This window comes from Lucilia cuprina, chromosome 2 (genome assembly GCF_022045245.1).
Source record: "Lucilia cuprina isolate Lc7/37 chromosome 2, ASM2204524v1, whole genome shotgun sequence".
In the NCBI taxonomy this organism is placed as follows: Eukaryota; Metazoa; Arthropoda; class Insecta; order Diptera; family Calliphoridae; genus Lucilia; species Lucilia cuprina.
The window spans coordinates 51909693-51930155 of record NC_060950.1 but is presented as its reverse complement, the minus strand read 5'-3'; the positions used below and the strand labels follow the sequence as shown (position 1 = coordinate 51930155).

Below are 20463 nucleotides of genomic sequence, written 5' to 3'. Positions count from 1 at the left end.
ACGGTCTAAAATATAGGATCCACACCTACCTGACGATGTTCCAACCGACACAAGATCACTTTCTGATTCGACTTAATGGTGTCAATTTGTTCGTCAACTTCATCTCATATCTATGCAACTAACCATATCCTCTATATAAGGTCTCCCTCAGAAAATGTTTTTAAAGCTCAGAAATGAAAATATACTTAGCAATGAAATTCCACATGAACAAGTTTTGTATGGGCCAAAATCTATTTACCAACTTTCGTAATAATAGGACTATATATGAGCTTATTCCTCGTATAAATTCCCCTTCAGAAAAAAATTGAGGATCGGTCATAAAATGACCCCACCCTCTTCAGAAAATAAATTTACTTCTTTCGCTAATAACAAAAGTATCGTTTCATAAATTCAACTTTATTTATAAGAAAAGATTTTTTGGCAATGATTTGATGGTGGGTATATAAGTATATAGGTATATAAGATTCGGTACAGTCTAATATAATACTTTTACTTGTTTTTGCGATTATAGTGGTAAAAGGAAAGTTTATTATTTTTTTAAGAGCAGCTCTAATGTTAAAGAATGAAACAAAAACTACAAAATAAAAAACTTTTAAAGTGTTCCTTTTTAATTTTTTGGTTTTGTTATATACATTTACAAACACATGAATGTACATATATGTATGTACATACATATATACATACATACATATATATGTATAACCATACATATTCATGCATAAAAAAAGAAGATTCTAACAATCATTAATTTGAATTTTAGATTTGTAGCATTTCGGGGTTTCCAAAACAAACCATCTCCTGGTTAAAGGATGGTCATCCACTGAGAGCGGGTGCCAGAGTACGTTTGCTGTCGAAAGAACATATGCGTATTACCTCAATTACGAAAGAAGATAAAGGCATGTACCAATGCATGGTAAAGAATGACTTAGAATCTGTACAAGCAACGGCAGAATTAAAACTAGGAGGTATGTAATCACTCTCTAATTCTCTCTTTCAAACATACATACATAGATAGATAGATACATATAGATGTATGTATTTATATTCTAATTTTTGTTGACATTTGATATGTCTGTGAAAGAGTGCGTGTGTAGATGAGAAAGGGGTATGAGTATTTATTTTTGTATTTCTTTTTCTTAAATTGTAGAAGTGGCACCACAACTTATCTACAAGTTTATAGAACAGACAATGCAACCAGGACCATCTGTTTCATTAAAATGCAGTGCAAGCGGCAATCCAACACCAAAAATTGTTTGGCAATTGGATGGTTTTCCATTGCCTAATGTAAGTACATTCAACTCCCATCTAACTACATACGATTTATTCATTCATTTATGTATGGATACAGTTGGACACATACAGATTTCCAAAATATTTATTCTATATACTAACGTATGTATATTGTACATACATATGTACAAGAATAGTAAAAATAAAAACAAATTGTTTCGTTATAAATTTTAACAGAAAAAAAATAAAACCAACAGCAAATGCACAGAAAAAAAGAGAAATGCAATCAATTTTAATTTAAGCACGAAACTGGTAAAAATGCCTGCAAAACTAACATAAAAACAACAGATATAGGATGCAATTGCATATAAATTTGACCACTCGAAATTCTGCAAATGTATGCCTGTTCTAAATTGTTCCATTTCGCAATCAACGTAGACATGAAATGTATGAATATAAATGTTTATACATACATATACAAACACACAGTCATACACATACACACACACACAATCATATACATATGTACAATGTACATACATATAAGGGGTGTAAACAATTGTGGTAGATTCTTCTAAAAATGGGGACTATAATGCCAGCTGTTTGCGAGAAATCAAAGTATCACTTTTCCTAAGATTTTTAACTTGTACTTACACAACACATTACTTTTAAGTACTCTTATATTGATGTAAGTCGTGTTAGTAATCAGACATATAAGTACATACTTTATTTTGAGTTTTGCGTTTTATTTGTAGTCATAGTGTTTATATACCCCCATAGAAGTTCCCGGAATCTTTCTCCAAAATTTTAACGACGCATCTCGTGGACAGTTCAGGTTATGGAAAAATCTCTTCTGCCTCGACCAAACTGCTTTTGGAGTAGCTATAACGTGGCCTATACGTTGCAACATATGTCCAAACCTACAGGGCCAAATGATTATACCCGTGGGAAGCCTAGTCGAGTTCTTAGAGAGTCCTTGTCCTATTCATGGTCAGTGTGAGCAACAGCTGTCTCGATATTTTACAAGGGGTGATATTTGACCATAAGAGTTCAACGACCCTAATTCTTAGGAAACAGCAAGAGTTTTCAAATTCAATCAAATAAGCGTATCAACTTTGACATCCGTAAAACATTATATAAATCTATTACTAAAATTTGTATATCTAGGATTTGTATCCTAAATCTCATTACAAATGCATTTTTAAGGAGGGAAAAGAGCAGTCTAGAAACAGTTGGCATGGTATCTTTCATACTAATTAAATACTTACATATGTTTATCTGGGAAACTATAATAGCTATAGTTCTCAAATTTCCCGAAAAAGGTATTATATTATAAACATTATATGATTGATTTTTTGAAAATAGTTATTGTAAATTTGTTTTCCAAATAAAAATATTTTTTTTGCTACGTAACTTACTCGTTAATATACATATTTCATCTGATTATAAATTATTACACAATGAAACCATAAAAACAAATATTTTCATACTTGTAATTCTTGGAAATATGAGCTCAAAATTATATTAGACCTGTTTAAAAAGAATCTGAAGATTTTTTCCATCACATCTGGGATTTGAAATATCGTGTTTTGAAATTTGTAAAAACGACATTTTTGTCTTTTTTGAGACATTATAATATTGCTAAGATAAATTTGTTATTTATAAAATCTGAATGTCCCTTCTGTCAACTATAACATAAAAGCTTAACATCTGACATACTTTTATAATCTTCATCACATTAGGGATTTGAGATATCGTGTCCTGATATCTCAAATCCTTTATTTTATTGATGGTGTACTGTCAATAAAATAAAGGCTTTACATCTGACATATCTTCTTTTATCTCCGAGATATTTTCACACTAATCTTGAAAACTCATAATTTTTGTTGTATTCATGATATTTATATCATACACTATTATGAGATTTATTACGATTTGTAAATAAAAAATGAGCAAAAATATTGGATCCATATCTATCTGAGCATGTTCCAATCGGCTCAAATCACTTTCTAATTCAACTTAAATATGTCTGTCTATCCGTCCGTCAACTTCAGCACATCACAGCAACTAAAGTAGACTTTTAACCAATTCAAAAGAAGTAAAAAAGTAGAAAAATTAGAAAAATGTTAATGCATATGTTTAGATTTTTTTTTTTTTTTGCAAAATAAAGACGAATTGTATGAAAATACAGTTTTTTTTCAATTTGTTGTTACATCAAACTTTAAATGAATTTATCTCAAAGAAGTTAGAAGACATGTCAGATGTAAAGCTTTTATTTTTATTTTATTGACATAAAAGCCTTTAAGTGGTGTTTTTCTATCTTTAGGATATCTCAAATCCTAGATGTGATGAAAAATATCTAAGATCAGGTTCGATTGGGCTCTTGGTTAAGAATTTGTCGATCTTTGTTTACAATTGAAAAAATAAAAATTATTTTTAAAAATATGTTTTGGGTTTTCTCATTAATCTCCTCGTGAACATTCCGGAAATAAATTTGGTAGATATTTTACCGATTTGTTGTAATTAAGAAAAATGTTTTGAATTTTCTGTTTAAATGATTTTGACATTTCGGATAATATTTTATGAAATGGTTATCCCCTCATTTTTGGAATTTTCGTAAATATTTAATTTAAAATTTTTAAGGACTGGTTTAATGTAAATACATATTTACATGCATCTATCATATCATTTGCAGTCATTTACTACCGGTTTTTGCAAATCGAACAAACAAATCGTATACAATTTGAAACATTGTCTTTTGTACTAATTTCCTGATAGAATTTTTCATTCGTTACATAAAAACTGTCAGTTACATATGAATGCAATATGACAATGCTTAATTTTTGTTTGTATGCTCTTTTGTTTCAGAATGACCGACTTATGATTGGACAATATGTAACAATGTTCGGTGACGTCATTAGTCATGTTAATATATCGGCTGTCAAGTCGGAAGATGGTGGCGATTACGAATGTAAAGCAATTTCTCGCGCTGGTGAAGCATCACATACTGCTCGACTGAATATTTATGGTAAGTTTCATTTAAATTGCTTGCAAAAAACAAAATATGTAAGAGTTGTATGTACATATGCAGAAATATGTAAATATAAAGTAAAAAATATCAACACAAATGATTAAAAGTGCAAAAAAAAAAACTGTATTAATAATTCATTGTCGTACACTCTTATTCTTTACTTCAATCCCATACTGTGCAGGTATGCCTTATGTAAGACCGATGCCAAAGTTGTCTGCAGTAGCTGGAAAAACATTTTTCCTTAAATGTCCTGTGGCAGGATATCCAATTGATAGTATAATCATAGAAAAAGGTAATGTATAGTAGTACATTTGTCCAACGTCTGATCCTGTAGGTAGATGTACGTAAACGTAAATGGTGCCATAACCAGATGAAGATGAATTGTGCATACATGTAGCTAGATATACATATGTACATATTTTGCACATTTCATAAATCAATTTAATTTGTTCGCTGGTTACTTTATTATATTTTTATTTCTATTTTTTATTCCCCATCTCTATTACATGAATTTACTAAAACAAAACTCAACGTACCATTCATGCATTAATTTTTCATGTTCATCATCAGATGGCGTAAAACTTCCCACAAACATATGACAGCGTGTTCAAAATGGTACGTTACTGATAGAGAATGTACAGCGCACCGCCGACCAGGGTACCTACACATGCATAGCCCGCAACAAACACAATTACACTTCCCAACGTTCGGTAGAAGTTAAAGTCCTTGGTAAGTATACTTTCACTATTTCCATTTTGTTTATGTAAGTTTTTTTCTTTTTATTTATTTCTGCGATAATTTATTTTATCATAATTTGTTTTCATTAAGTACGCATAAATTGTACAAATATTGCAAAATTTATTATGCAACAATTTCATAACAAATTATGGACCTTTATTAAAGAGAACCTCTCGTTCTTGCATTTGAAAGTCTGCAGATATGTTTTAATTGCAAACAAACTTTTGTTTGCCCATAAAAAAAGTAAATTAAAATAAATTTGTGAGCTAAATAGTATTACTCGAATGGGTTTCTTGACGGTGGTTTCTAATTTTTATGAATTTATCAATGAAATAAAGCTGACAAATTTTTTCTATCAAAATTTGGTTTATTTTTTATTTTATAATAGATAACAAATGTCAATGATAAACTTGATATATGACGTTTTATTAGAATGACGGAGAATTCGACATATGTATATTAGAGCTGCCCAAAAATATCAATTTTATTTATTATTGTTAAAAATCGATTCAAAATTTTTCAAAAAAATATTTTTTTATATTTTCTTAACCTTGATCTTTACTTCTAAAGAAAATTTACTATCCAGCTATGCACAGACAGGCATTTTGGATGAAAACCTGGCTACAATTATTATAAGTGTCGTTTGAGATCACAAATGGAATTTTTTTGATAGTGTTAGTTGTAGTTAGGCCCAAAGATGAACCCCACTGATTTTGGTGCTTTTGCCTAGCCCCCAAACAAATTGCACATAATTATGCTAATAATACAACAATTATGATCATATTTAACAATCATCAGTTTTGCTGAAAATCGCATAACATTTGACCCTAGTTCTAACATATAAAAATGCACTTTCACGCAACGGCCACAGATTACCTTGAATCTAATATTTCTATTGCATAGTGTCTTTGCAGCAGCCCAAATACCTATGTAGATCGTGATATCGCTGCTAAATATTGGTTCATAGATATAAACCTGCTGCTTTGGCCACTGCAAAGACCTCAACTTGTTTGAAAACTAAATTTTTACAAAAATACGGCTAATTATTCCATTTTTTCCATTTGTAGCCATCTGTTAATACCTCTGTAGCATTACATTTAAAGTCTCATATTAGTGAAGGGTTCCCTGTATCATTCATGTTTATTGTTATTAAGTCTGATTTATGTTCTTATATAAGGTTTTGACATGACTTCAACGCAGGATGGGTATTTTAAACTCTTTCGTTCCATTTCGGTATCCATTAAAGTTTGGCTTGCTTTCATAATGTCATCTTCGGACAGTTCAAAATAGGCATTATTTTCTCTGTAAAGAACACCATTTCTATTTTCTGAAGATTAATATCAAGTCCACATTTAGTAACCCATTTTTTAGTAATTTAAGGGCTAATTCTATCATTTCAGACAGTGTGAGTCTATTTAGCTACGTACGTCCAGTTTTAATTTTTCAGCAGGTTTTTCTATTTTTGGGTAGTTATATTCAATGTCTTCTGACTGGCTTCGAAATAAGCTAATTAGCTGCCACATCCGAAAATATATAATGAAAATACGTATCTTTATAATAATTACATTAAAATTACAAAAAAAAATTCACTCATAAACGTAAATATATTTTTATATTTATATATTGCAAACCGTTAAGAATTTTGATTTGCTTTTTGACGTAAAATTTTCTTGCCATAAAAAACATATAAAATAAAACAACTTCATCTTCAAGATCAAAATCAATTTTTTACGTATTAAACAATTTTGGAAGTGCTTCTATAAATTATGCGTATACTTACTATTAGTAAAAGCAATAAATCAGTAACACGTATACGTACAGGTGTCGTTAAAGAAAGCCGTTCAATTTAATAATACATATAGAACTTTAGACTGGAAATAAACGTATGAAGATGAAGTTTTTTTAATTTTACATGTCTAAGAGAGAAAATCAAAATTTTGAACAGTTTACAAGATATGTGCCTGAAAAAATGATCAGTTTTGCAAAAAAAAAACTTCTTTTTATCACGTACGGGTGGCCGTATATAGTTTTAGTTTTCGTGTTGCACTGTGTAATGATATATAAACAAAATGTGCTACTAATAGGTGTAGTTAAAAAAATCATAGATTGCTATAAAATATCCTTTAAGTTAAATATTTGTATGCTAGTTTAAAGATAGCCAAATGCACTCTTAAGGTTGTGGCAGGGCCAATTCTCAAAGTGTGGTATAAACAACGACTTAAAAATAATTTAATCAATTTAAATATTTATTATTTGTTAGTATTTGTCAAAACGTACTACAATTTGCAATATTTGTACATTTTTATGATAAACAAAAAATAAAGAGACACACATAATAATTGAATTCCAATACACATACAAACGTATGTAAACATTCCCTACATACACATACATTGATATTTGCACTTTTTCTAAAAAATCATTATTTAAATTTTGATTAAAAATAAACATTTTAAATTGTACACATTGACAAAAATACAGGCACAAAAAATTACACAATAAAATGACAACAACAAAAGTACACAACAGAAATTAAACAAAATAGAAATAATAAATAAAATTAAATAAAACAAAAAGAAATAAAATAAAGTGGTATAAAATAAAATAACAAAATATAATAGAATTGTATCGTGTTAAACGATGACACATCACATAAAGTGAAATAACAATAAATTTGTTTAAAATTCACTTTTTTTTTATTTATATATTTACTCATTCATATGTATGTATGTATCCCTACCACTGCTTTACTTAAATTTTTTTTGAAAAAAAGTTATTTTCTTTAAATAAAACATAAAATGAAAGTACAGCAGTAACAAAAAATAGCACGTTTTTCTATTAAAAACATCAACAACAACAAAAAAAGAAACTAAATTAAATTGCATTTTTTGTAAACATTAATTTTATTCCACAGACATACATACACATATACAAACAAACATTTACATAGATACACACATAGTATATATGTATAAACTAAACCAGATACAATTTTTTATTACTAAAACTACACAATATACATATATACATACATACCGACATTGAATTCTACAAATATACATACATACATACACATATGAATGTATGACTATGTATGTACACATATGTATCTATTTGTATCAGCAAATGTGAATTCTACTCTATTTGATGCCAAATTTTATTTAAAAAAATTACATATTCATGCCAACAATATTCAAGTTACACTTGTGGCCATTGATATAAATACAATTGAAGTGGGCTTTTCGAAATAGAAATAAATACAGATACGAAACAAGTAATCTGCTATGATTACTGTGTTCACCATTACACTTCTATACTCACAAGCTAAAGAAGATTAAGGACAGTGAAATTTTATTTTGACTTAGATCTTATGAATCGATCCTTTTGTTGTTAGTTACAACGATTCACTAATTTATCAGATTAATACTGGATCTTGTTAAAATATACATGTGGGTGATTTTCGGAATAGTATTTTAATGACAATTTCGGTCAGTTGGGAATGAATCTTATTTGGCATAAAAATTTTGTTTTAGTTGGAAAGGTAAATAAATGCTTATTACATCAGTTTGTTAAAGCTTAGATAGACTCAATACTTGGATATTAAAGGACGACATGTCGAGATTATTGGGTTCATCTTGTTACCATATCGATTGAGTAAATCTTGGACAGGAAAAAATGCTGACATTAAATAACATTAAGCCCAATCTTAGGATAAATTTTCCGAAATAGGATCGGTAAGAATGTTTAAAGAATCAGTGAAGACTCGGCGTCAAACTTAAAGTCAATGTTTTAGGTTGCATTTCAGAAATCTTATAGCGGTCATAACAGGACAGTGTCCTGAGGACACTGTTTGTACCAAACGAAGAGACTACTACTCACTCAGGAGAAATTTTCCGATATAGGACCCTTAAGAGTTTTTAAAGAATCTGTGTAGACTGCGTCACACTTAAAGTCAATGTTTTAGCCCAGAGTTCTCCGGAATAGGTTGCATTTCAGAAACTTTATAGCGGTCATAACAGGACAGTGTCCTGAGGACACTAGTTGTACCAAACGGAGAGACTACTACTTACTTTAGTACTATTGGTATATATCAATATAAAAAATAATAAATAACAAAGTAGAATGTAAACAGCTGTTTCCTTTTTGTATGTAGTTATTTAAAAGTAAATTTTCCATTCGTACTCATTCTCATGTGTGTTGGTTAAACCACTTCGTTGAGGTTCCTTCGGGATCCAAGTGGCTATTCAAGGATGACCGGCACTGGCCTTGAAGCAGTGCTTTTTAACGTTATCTCGTCAATAAGCTAATCTTTTCAGTGTTTTATACCATGCCGCAAATTTCCTGCATGCTGGAAGATTGCTAATGTTACACCAATTCCTGAAAATTGTCGCCCAATAGCGATTTGTATTGTCATGTATTTAGAGACCAACATTTTACTTAAAGACCGCCAGTATGGTTTTCGTACAGGTCGCTCTACGGGAAACCTACTAGCTATCCTTTTGGAGAAATAGTGTCATTCCATTTCATTTGGTAAAGTGGTGGTTCTAGATATTTCCAAGGGGCACATGAATCAAAAATAATTGTTTTTTTTTATTTATTTCGAGCTTTCTCAGAGATCGTTCTATACGAGTTGTTATAGATAGGATCTCATCAAACGAATTCAACCGGAAACTCTTGATGTTCTGAACATTCTGTTCGATGTCCGCTAGACTAAACACATTTTTCAAGTATCGAAAGAAGCATTCAAGTGTCTCGGTTTTTTGAAACGGTGTAGGGCATACTTCGCTCTATCTGATCTTCTTACTATTTACACCGAAAATGGAATACAACACTCATATATGGGCTTCGAAGTCTATTTTAGAGCTACTCGACCACGTACAGGAAAGGGCGAAGGTGAGATGTATTTCAATGTTCTATCGATAATACAATGAAATGTTTTTCTCTGAAATTACTGAACTTGTTCCCGATTATTCTTGCATTACACACGACTTTCTTCAAGAACACATACTTTTGCGGTATTTGTGGCCAGTGGGTTGCACGAAACACTACAAGAAAAATTCATTCATTAGCCGCACTGTTCGTACGTGGAATAAACTTCCTTTACACTTTGAACTTTCTATACTGAGTACTGTGGCATAGGAAAAAGGAACTGGGTCTTTTTTACGTCTTTTGATGACCTCAAATTTAATAATCAAGATCACAAACTGTTTCTTATATTATTGTATTTGGTTGTAACAGACATAAAATTACTTCACAAAGACTAAAATAAACATATGATTCGAAAATCACATTAAAACTATTCGACTGAAAAGAGGCGCTTATAAGAGAATCTTTTAGATTTGTTAAAATCTAGTGCATAAAATTTGGCTACTCTAATGTTAAGTACAAGAATTCACATATTTTATATTAATTTATGTTAACCTTGTCAATTAAATATTTAGTTTAACATTCAAAATAATAACAAAATTTTAATTAATATTGGGCTCTAAATTAAAATATGTTTTTCGAAAAGCATCAGGTTTGACAAATATTCACATTCAAATACATTGATACATATGTAGGTATATATACTATATATGTATTTACATCTGAATGTGTTATAAGCACACATACAAATGTTTGCAAAATAAATATATTTTAACATTTGTAGAATTGTATAAAAAAAGAATTCAATATTCAATATTTCAAATATAAATTAAATTATTTACAAATACGTACACAATCATACATAACTACATACCTAATATAAACAATGAATAAAGCACGTGATAATTTTTATAAATAATTTTTTTTTAAATTTATGTACATTTACATATTAAAAAATAAAACAAAACATATAAAAACTGAAATGAACTTTGATCCAATTTTATATTTTATTGATTTTCTTTTCCATTCTTAAAACGTATGTCACTTTATTTGGTCAATGCTTTTTTATTATTGTTTGTGTTTGAGAATTTTTTATTTATTCTTTTCAATTTCATTTTTTTTATATTTTAAATATTAATAAAAAACGTAATAATTTGGCTTTTATTGCATTGATATTCTCTTACTTACTGATACATACATACGCAAATTTGCATACACAGCTACATTCACATATGAAACTTTTGTATTGCACCACTGTACATGATGGCATTTCCTTTTTGAACGTTTCCTATTTTTTGTTTCCTTTTTTTCGTACTTTAACTTGTTTACCATTCGTATGAGTGATGATCAATCATATTTTGCACGACATTTGCTGCACCAAAAAATAATTTTAAAACAAAGAATAATAAAAAAAATATGAAAAATATGCAAAATAAATATTGTCTACTTTTTTATATTCTACCACCACAAGATGTTTTATTGTCTCAGCACCTGTTTTTTAATAAAATAAATAAAATGCACAATATTTTTTTTTAATTTAAAACGTTTTATTTTTGAATTATTTCTTTTTCAAAAGATGGTTTGTTTATGATTTTGGCATTTTAATGTAACACCATTTTGAACGTTTCCTTTATTTTTTTCCTATTTTTTTTTTACTTGGTTTGATATTTTTCATTTTGATAAATTGCACTTTGCATTTGAACGCGGCGCTAGGTGCGGCGCCCTTCACAGTTGTATGTTTGGTTTTCATATTAACTAAAATACGCGTAAATCCTCATTATGGGGCATTGTTGTTTATGTGTCATGCGGTCGTCCACTCTGACAAACACTAACATGTATTTTGTGGTTGGCTAAATGCAACAATTCATCTGCGTGGTCAAATTATTGTAAATCCACACAAACTCACCCGTCTGCACAATATATACCCAACTGACCATTTATTAAAGGAATACTAAGCAACTTGTGAGGAATAGCTACCGCAAATTGACGATGATTTTACCGATTTTTGTTTTAAATGTACATACATTTAATAGTTGATGTAGCTTTAATGAAAGCTTAGTGATATAAACCGTAATTGACGAAATCATAAAAGGTTATTTTGCTTATGACAATTTGAACTACTGGACATAATCCATTATTTTTTTCTTGTACGTCCATTATATTTACACAACATCAAACTTAGTCCTAGAATGCAGGGCATACCTAAACGAGATGGCAAAACATTTCACAATAGGACTGTACTGGTTTCGGCATACAGCTTTCTTCTCTGTCATTACCCCGCCCTAGTAGATCATAGAATGTGTCTCCTAGATAGCTATTTCTTGAACGATTTCACGAATTTATCGGAGGTTGATTTCCGAAAGATATACTTCTATATTTATGCGATAAACTGGTTTGGCTCATGAAATCAGAGTACTAAAGTCGAAGTGTACTAATACGCTCTCATTTCAGGCATTACCGATATGTCGGTTTTTTCACTAATTTCAGTTTTCCATGACATTTGTTGATTTCTTAAACAACTAATTGACGGATTTTTATTGCAAGAAATCGAAAAGAATATCTGAGTTATTATGACAAGAACAAATATCTCTATTTTACATTTAGGGAAAAGCCAACCTCATTATACTACAAACACGGACGAACGCATGCCACATACCATCACTGAAATATTCGACGCTCCTCACCACATTTTAAAAGGTGGACATTTATCTTCATAAAAATATTTTTCTCAAAAAACTATATTTTCAATAGTGTCTTCTTTGAATAAAATGTAACTCAAGTTTCCCTTTAAATTTATACTTGATTTTAATCTAATTAATTCTTATATTTACACGATAATATTAAAATATCAGGGTATTCATAATGAAAAGAAATTATTTTCACAGTGTATTTTATTTGCTCAATATTGACATTGATCTTTAGGAATATTCGTTGTTGTTCGAATATCAGCGATTTCAATGAATATTCTTAATTGTTTAAAAATAATAATAATTTAAGAGAAATATTTTAATCAAATAGTACTATTGTAATCTTACGTTAGTTAAGTTTAGATATGAAAACAGAATTAACGAAAAAAAAGATTGTATCACACATCACACATGTCAATATATAAAATTTTAGTTCCGCCCAAGATTACACCATTTTCATTCGCCCGCGATCTGAATGTCGGCGATCGTACAAGCATTCAATGTGTCATTGGCACCGGTGATCTACCGCTCACATTCACCTGGCTTAAGGATGGAAAACCCCTACAGACGGCGGGGACTGCAGTGATGCAGTCTACGCACAGTGCACGCGACAGCGGCAGTGTTAGCGGTAGGATTAGTGGTACCGGTGACGTTGCTGCACCGGGCTCCGGCTCACATACGACATCGATCAACTATGCCCATGCCCACACCCATGGTGTCATGTCCTACACGAATGATGATGGTAGTAGCGGTGGTGAAGGAGGCGGCGGCGTAGTGACAATTCGCCAAAATGATGATTTCACCAGTGCCCTCAGCATAACAAGTGTGACGAGGGCTCAGAGCGGCACCTACACATGTCGCGTCCAAAACGATGCCGCAACCGTATCGCACTCTGCACAGCTAAGAGTTAATGGTATATGATGAATGCATGTCTAAGTATACATAGTGTTGCACATATATAATGCATATATTTACGTTTTGAAAATATTAAATTATCTTTAAAATAACAATATTTAAATCATGTAGCATGTGTTTAATTGTTGCACGAATTTATAATTTATTTGTTTCCATTTTATGTTATGCCTGCCTTTATTAAAACAAAGCACTAAAATTTTAATTATAAGATTTATTTTTTTTAATTTTAAGTTGGGGTTTCTTTAGCCTTTCTTCCCCTACTGCTCTTTTTGAAAGAATCTGAACTGTATTCAATTATATTTTTATTTTAGATCTTTAATATTAAATTCTACATGAAATGTCTCTCTTAAACTTTCTTTAGTTCCGCCACGTATTTCACCCTTTAGTTTTGAAGATGAAATTACCGAAGGCATGCGTACGCAACTAATGTGCTCGAGCAGTCAAGGTGACCAGCCTTTCAATATTACTTGGCTCAGGGATGGTGTTCCCATACAAAGTGGCAATGTGGATGGCCTTAACAACCAGCATGATTTGCAAAGCGGTGCCGGTAATGGTGTTTTTAAAACACCTGATCCTTCGTTGACAATCAATGAGTATGCGCCCTTCTCAAGCATTCTCTCCATACACAATGTCACATCGCGTCACAATGGCAACTATACATGTCTCGTAACAAATCGTGCTGGATCTGTCGAATATGTGGCCATGCTTTCCGTATCCGGTAAATTGTATTAAGATAATAATGAAAACTACTTCTAAATGTGGCACTTGAATAATTCTAACGATCACCTCTTCACAATTATAGCACAATATGTACTCGTGTTTGCAAAGTTTGTAATCGAAAAAAGATAATGGATTGTATTGCATTCAATATTTTTAATTACAATTAAATATTTATTTATTTCATTCAATTTATTCCAGTTTGTGGGCGTGGCTTCTTCTATTAAAATTTTTATTTTTAATCAATATATATAGAACAATACATATCTCAATATTGTACACGAATAATTTCCATTTAATATATTTTTTTATAAAAATGGACCAAATTAAAATGGTAGGCGTGAAATTTCCTAAATTTCCTCTTTAGGTTCATAATTATGTTTAATTAAAGTTCCATACTAGCCTTAATTATAGGGCCTCATTTAACCCTAGCCCCTATAAAAAGCCCCCTTCAAAATTTTACTTAAATATGTATATCTGAGTCAATGTACATTTCAACTTAAATGTTTTATCATGAGAACTAATTCACATTTTACTTTTTGTAACAGGTACTTGTTTTTTTTTAATATTCAATGATTGTCTGGGATTTTTGTTTATATCTTCGTTATTAATGGATTAATTTAGCTTTTAAATAGGAATCTTTTCGAATGCATGCCTAACAGAAATTTTGAAGATTCAGATCTCGCCGATATCTGGAGTCCACAATGACAAAATAACAAACTTATACATATATACCCTTCTCACGATGGTGAATAGTATAAAAAACAATTACCAATTTTTATGTTCGACCGCTGTGAGTCGAAATAGTTCAGATTATGACAAGAAATTTCGGGTTTTTTATGCTCGTCACTGTATAAGTATTACGAAGAAAGTTTCAACAGGCTCATGTGGAAAAGCTAACTGGTTTTAGAAAACTTTTAAAAATATATTTTTAAAATTTTAAACATACGACATTTGTGTCGATGTCTTCCGATCAAATTTACACCAAGGTTAAAACTATGGAATAGTAGGCCAGACTCAGCCTATCGGTCAAGAACTGCTGGACTTAAATGGGGTCAATGTTGGACATTTTGGTCATTCAGGGTTTTATTCAAATGAGTGTAACTTTTCACCTATTTGTCCTAGCAAAAATTGTCCAAAGGAGTTCATTCCATTTTTTTTTTTATTTTTTTAAAATGTTTAAAAAACATTTCTCTTAAATAATTATTTTTTATTTTATTTTTTTTCAAAGTTGACTTTTGAAGGACTTTATAGTCCCATAATGGAATGCGAGTGGGATATCAAAAAAAATATTTTTTAACACAAGAATTAATTTTTTTTTAATATTTGGAACCTAATTTTCGTTTTTGTTGCTTTTTATACTCAAAAGATAGCTCAGGTCTTTCCTTAAAGGGCTTTGTGAAAATTTGTGTCTGACCTATTAACCAAAAGTACCAACGTTTGTGCAAATTTCGTCAAACTCATTTTTTTGAGATAGGTCACTTAGTTATAGGTTAAAATATTGTAATAAAATTAAAAAAATAATTTTAAATATAAGAATATTTAAAAAAAATAATTTTCACAATACAATGCAATACGTTCCAATTACAAAACTTTCAAATGCAAATTTAACGGAGAGCACAAATAATGCCACCATAAATATGCAAAAAAAAAAACATAAAAAAGCACGCAGCACGGATCGATCTCCACAACACAGAGCGCACCGTATTCATTCACTGCATTCCAATGCAAACGTAATAGATGAGCACTTTGTAACACTGTATCTCTATGTCTGATCTATTTTTATGTTTGATTTATCATTTCATTTTATGTATTCTTAAAACTGTATTTCAGTACTACTTCTTCACTTTCTCATCTTAAGTTAATTTTATTTTAATTTCAATTTCATTTAAAAAAAGTATTATGAAATTATTAAAATTTTACAAAAAAATCTTAGTTTTTTGGTAAGTCAATATTAGAAAAATATTGTATCAATTGAAAAGATTTTTATAAAAAAAGTTATAATCAAATATTTATCAAAATTTATACTTATACATTATAAATAATATGCATGATTTTGAGCACTATAATATAATTGAGTAAAATTAAACGATTTCTTCAATTAATACTGAATACAAATTGTGTAATAGTGCCTCCACGATGGATTATAAAACCAGCCGATCAAGATGCCATTTTGGGCAATCCGGTTGTAATACGTTGTCAGGCGGATGGTTTTCCAGTACCGACAGTACAATGGAAACAATCAATTGGTAGGTATAAAACTTTATTGATCGCAGTAACTGACAAAATTCATATCCATTTAAATATCTGCAAAAACTATACTAAAACAAGTAGGAAAGTATAGTCGGGCATGGCCGACCATATAATACCCTACACCATGAGTATATTTTTAAAATTTTTATTTGTTTTATAAAGAATCTACCATAATTCCAAAATATTTAAGCAATTTATTGATAAAAAACTAAAATTTCTAAATGAGGCTTTATATAGGTCAAATATGGGCCGGTCCTCGGTAAATTTGGGAAAATATATATTTTTAAATATCAGTTAGTTTTGTTGAGTTTCATTGTGCAAATATGGTTACAATTCAATTTTACACGTTTAAGACATTTTTTGAAGGGGGGTTTGTATGGGGGCTAGGGTCAAATAAGGACCGATCCTTACGAAAATCTGCAGTGTCATTTACACTTATACAAAACTTATTTGTGCCAATTTTTATAGATATAGTAGAATATTTGACGCAATTATGGCATAAAAAGTACAAATCGGGAGGTACGGTTGTATGGGGGCTAGGTGAAATAATGGACCGATTAATCAATAGGCTTCGTCCCTGTGCCAAAAAATATGCTTGGTCCAAATTTCATCAAATTATCTTGAAAACTGCGGCCTGTACCTTGCGCACAAGGTTTACGTGGACAGCCAGCCAGCCGGACAGACGGACGGGCGGATATGTCTTAATCGACTCAAAAAATGATTCTGAATCGATCGGTATACTTTAAGGTGGGTATTGGGCCAATATTTTTGTATGTTACAAACATCAACACAAACTGCTGATGTTTGTACACCACTATAGTGGTGTAGGGTATAATTAGTTTTTTATTAAATTCTCAATGATTTTCTTTAAAAACTATAATAAAATTTGTATAAATTTAGGGGATTCTGGAGAATATAGAGAACTGAGTTATAGCATTCCTAATGGCAACTCTAAATCGGTGATCGAAACTCACAACAATGGGTCTCTAATAATACCCAAAGTAGGACGTGAACATGAAGGTAGTTATTTGTGTCAAGCAAATAATGGCATAGGTGCTGGTCTCAGCCAACTTATTAAACTGACGGTTCATGGTATATTAAAAAAATCATACATATTAATTTTTAAAACAATTATTTAAAATCAATTCCTTCATTTTAAGTGGGTCCTACTGTTACGGTTTCGAAGAAACAAGTAACTGTTAGAAGAGGTGATCGTGTTACATTGCGTTGTGAGGCTGATGGTGATCAACCTTTGGACATATCATGGCGTGCCAAAGCTAATCGTATTGATCCTTCATTTGACGTTCGTTACCATATAAAAGATTCGCCTCTAAGTCGGGGTATAGTTTCGGAGTTAACTATATTACAGACCATACTCAGCGATCGTGGGGAATACACTTGTATTGCCAGCAATTCATATGGTCATGACCGGGCCGTTATACACTTACAGGTTCAAGAGCCTCCTAATTTTCCCGTCAATTTACATGCAACTGATTTAGGAAGTCGCTCCGTGACTCTGGCTTGGTCACCCAATGACCAGGACACAGTGTCGTTAGGTGGCAACAATCGGGATTCTCAGCCTATATCAAATTATATATTGCAATACAAAAAGGCTGGAGGTAAGGTTAAATTTAAAAATAATCTTTGAAAGTTAATTCATAAAATTTTTGCAGATGTTTGGCATGAGGGTAACAATCAGAAACTTCTACCAGGTGACAAAACCACAGCACAAATTGGATCCTTGCGTCCAGCACAGGCGTATCATTTTCGTTTATATGCTGAAAATCATTTAGGCACTAGTGCGCCTAGTGATATACTGTTGGTACAGACAGATGCAGAGGCTCCTAGTGGCAGACCTCAAGATGTATCAGCAGAACCACTGGGACCACAACAGCTTCTTATAACATGGCGTCCGCCGGAGCGAGATACCTGGAACGGCGAACTTTTAGGTTATACAATAGCCTACCAAAAACATGGTTCTTCGGATAATTTTCAAAACTTTACAAAAGTTAGCAGTCTCGGTGGAGAAGGTCTTAATGATTTTCGTTTAACTGGCCTAGAAAAGTATACGCAATATGCCGTCACGGTCTCTGCTTTTAATGTCAAAGGTGATGGACCACCAAGTGAAGTTGCTTTAGGTCATACCTTAGAAGATGCTCCCTCTGCACCACCACAGGGTGTAACTTGCATTGCTTTAACCGCACAGAATATACAGATTTCATGGCAATCTCCACCAAAAGAAAACCATCATGGTGTCATTCAGGGTTATAAGGTTCTATACGAACCCGGTAATTTTGATTCAGAGTATGGCAGCAGAGAAACTAAAATCACCTCTGCGTTGAGTACTGTTTTACACGGTCTACAACCATTTACAAATTATAGTGTGCAGGTTCTAGCTTTTACTAGAGCTGGTGAAGGTGTTGTAAGTTCAACGGTTTCATGTACAACAGAAGAAGCTGTGCCAGATGCTCCTGAACGCGTTAAATCGGTAGTTAACTCAGAGTCATCGGTCATTATTAGTTGGTTACCGCCACGTAGACCTAATGGTATTGTTACCAAGTATAATGTTTATATACGAATTTTAGACAAAGGCCAGGAATTGAAGATCCTTAAAGAAGTTTTACCAGCTCAAAATAGGCATTTTGAAGCGAAAGATTTGTCTACACGTGAAACATACGAAGCTTGGGTAACGGCATCCACAAGAGTGGGCCAAGGGCCTAGTACACCTGTCATTAAACTTATTCCCAGTTCATCAGTACCGGCTGCTATTATTTCATTTAGCCAAACTTTAAGTGTAAGTTGGAGGGTGGATATGAAATTACCATGTCTCTTTGTGGGATCGCCAAAACCCAATGCCGAATGGAAAGTTTTAAATGCACGTTCTAAAAAACATTTTCGCCTAGAAGTAAGCAATGACAATACATTAACATTAAGAAACATACAAAGATCCCACGAGGGTAACTATTCATGTGTGGTACGCAATGCCATTGGTTCCGATCACATTGTTTACCAGTTATTTGTTCAAGGTAACAATTTAAATTCGACATATTGTAGAAATAAAACTAAAAATTATTTAAATTTGTAGTTCCACCTTCGGCACCTGTTGTTTCGGTCATAGGTACCACAGCAAACTCGGTTTCATTGCAGTGGAGAGTAGATGATATTGGTGGAGCCCCTTTGCGTGGATTCACTTTGACTTTCCGTAAAGAATTTGGAGATTGGGAAGAAATTCAATTAGACAGACGCGTAAATTCCCATCTCCTAGAAGATCTTCAATGCGGGACGAGTTATCAATTCACAATTGTGACATTTAATAAAATAGGAACAAGTGCAACCAGTCCAATAGAAATAGCAAAAACTCAAGGTTAGCGAGTTAAGACTATAAATATAATCAAATAACTAATTGCAATTTTTCCCTGCAGGAAATAAACCAAATGCTCCCAATAAACACAGTCTCATACGAGCTAACATTACATCGGCTCTGATAGAATTATCCTCATGGCAAGACGGAGGTTGCCCCATCCAATACTTTAGTATTGAATTCAAACGTTATGGTATTGCAAGTGACTGGATAATCGTATCTAGTCGTATCGAATCTCACGTAAGTTTTCTTCATGTCAACAGCCAATTCTATACCAAATCTAAGTAGTTGAACATCATGTAAATTAATAGTTTCATTCACATTCGCACACCCAGCGGCTTCATTACACCCTTTGGCAATCCATAGAAATGGTTTTTAACGATATTCAAACAAATGTGTTGTAAGATAAATGTCTCTACTCTTAAACGAACTTTTACATGTTTTGGACTATTATCTTAAACACTTTAATCGTTAATTTGAAAGACATTTATTTTTCAATCACATATTTAAGTTTATTTCCAATCGAATAACTAAGTTTATTTTGCACTTTCCTTAGACTCGATATACAATCGGAGACTTGGAAGCTGGAACGCTGTACAACTTGCGAGTGACTGCGCATAATAATGCAGGGTCCACCGTTAAGGAATACACCTTTGAAACATTGC

The 20463-nt window shown here is 31.6% G+C and overlaps 1 protein-coding gene across 1 annotated transcript in view; it reads left to right on the top strand.

Annotated features, from left to right (window-relative positions):
• The window catches only part of LOC111677204 (Down syndrome cell adhesion molecule-like protein Dscam2), a 94637-nt gene that overhangs the window by 62359 nt on the left and 11815 nt on the right, over nucleotides 1-20463 (top strand). Inside the window, 13 exon segments of the mRNA XM_046955451.1 lie at nucleotides 761-965; nucleotides 1148-1284; nucleotides 4099-4258; nucleotides 4443-4553; nucleotides 4832-4990; nucleotides 12986-13465; nucleotides 16314-16433; nucleotides 17338-17529; nucleotides 17598-18056; nucleotides 18111-19463; nucleotides 19523-19801; nucleotides 19860-20038; nucleotides 20355-20462. Coding sequence (XP_046811407.1) covers nucleotides 761-965; nucleotides 1148-1284; nucleotides 4099-4258; nucleotides 4443-4553; nucleotides 4832-4990; nucleotides 12986-13465; nucleotides 16314-16433; nucleotides 17338-17529; nucleotides 17598-18056; nucleotides 18111-19463; nucleotides 19523-19801; nucleotides 19860-20038; nucleotides 20355-20462 — 3942 coding nt within the window.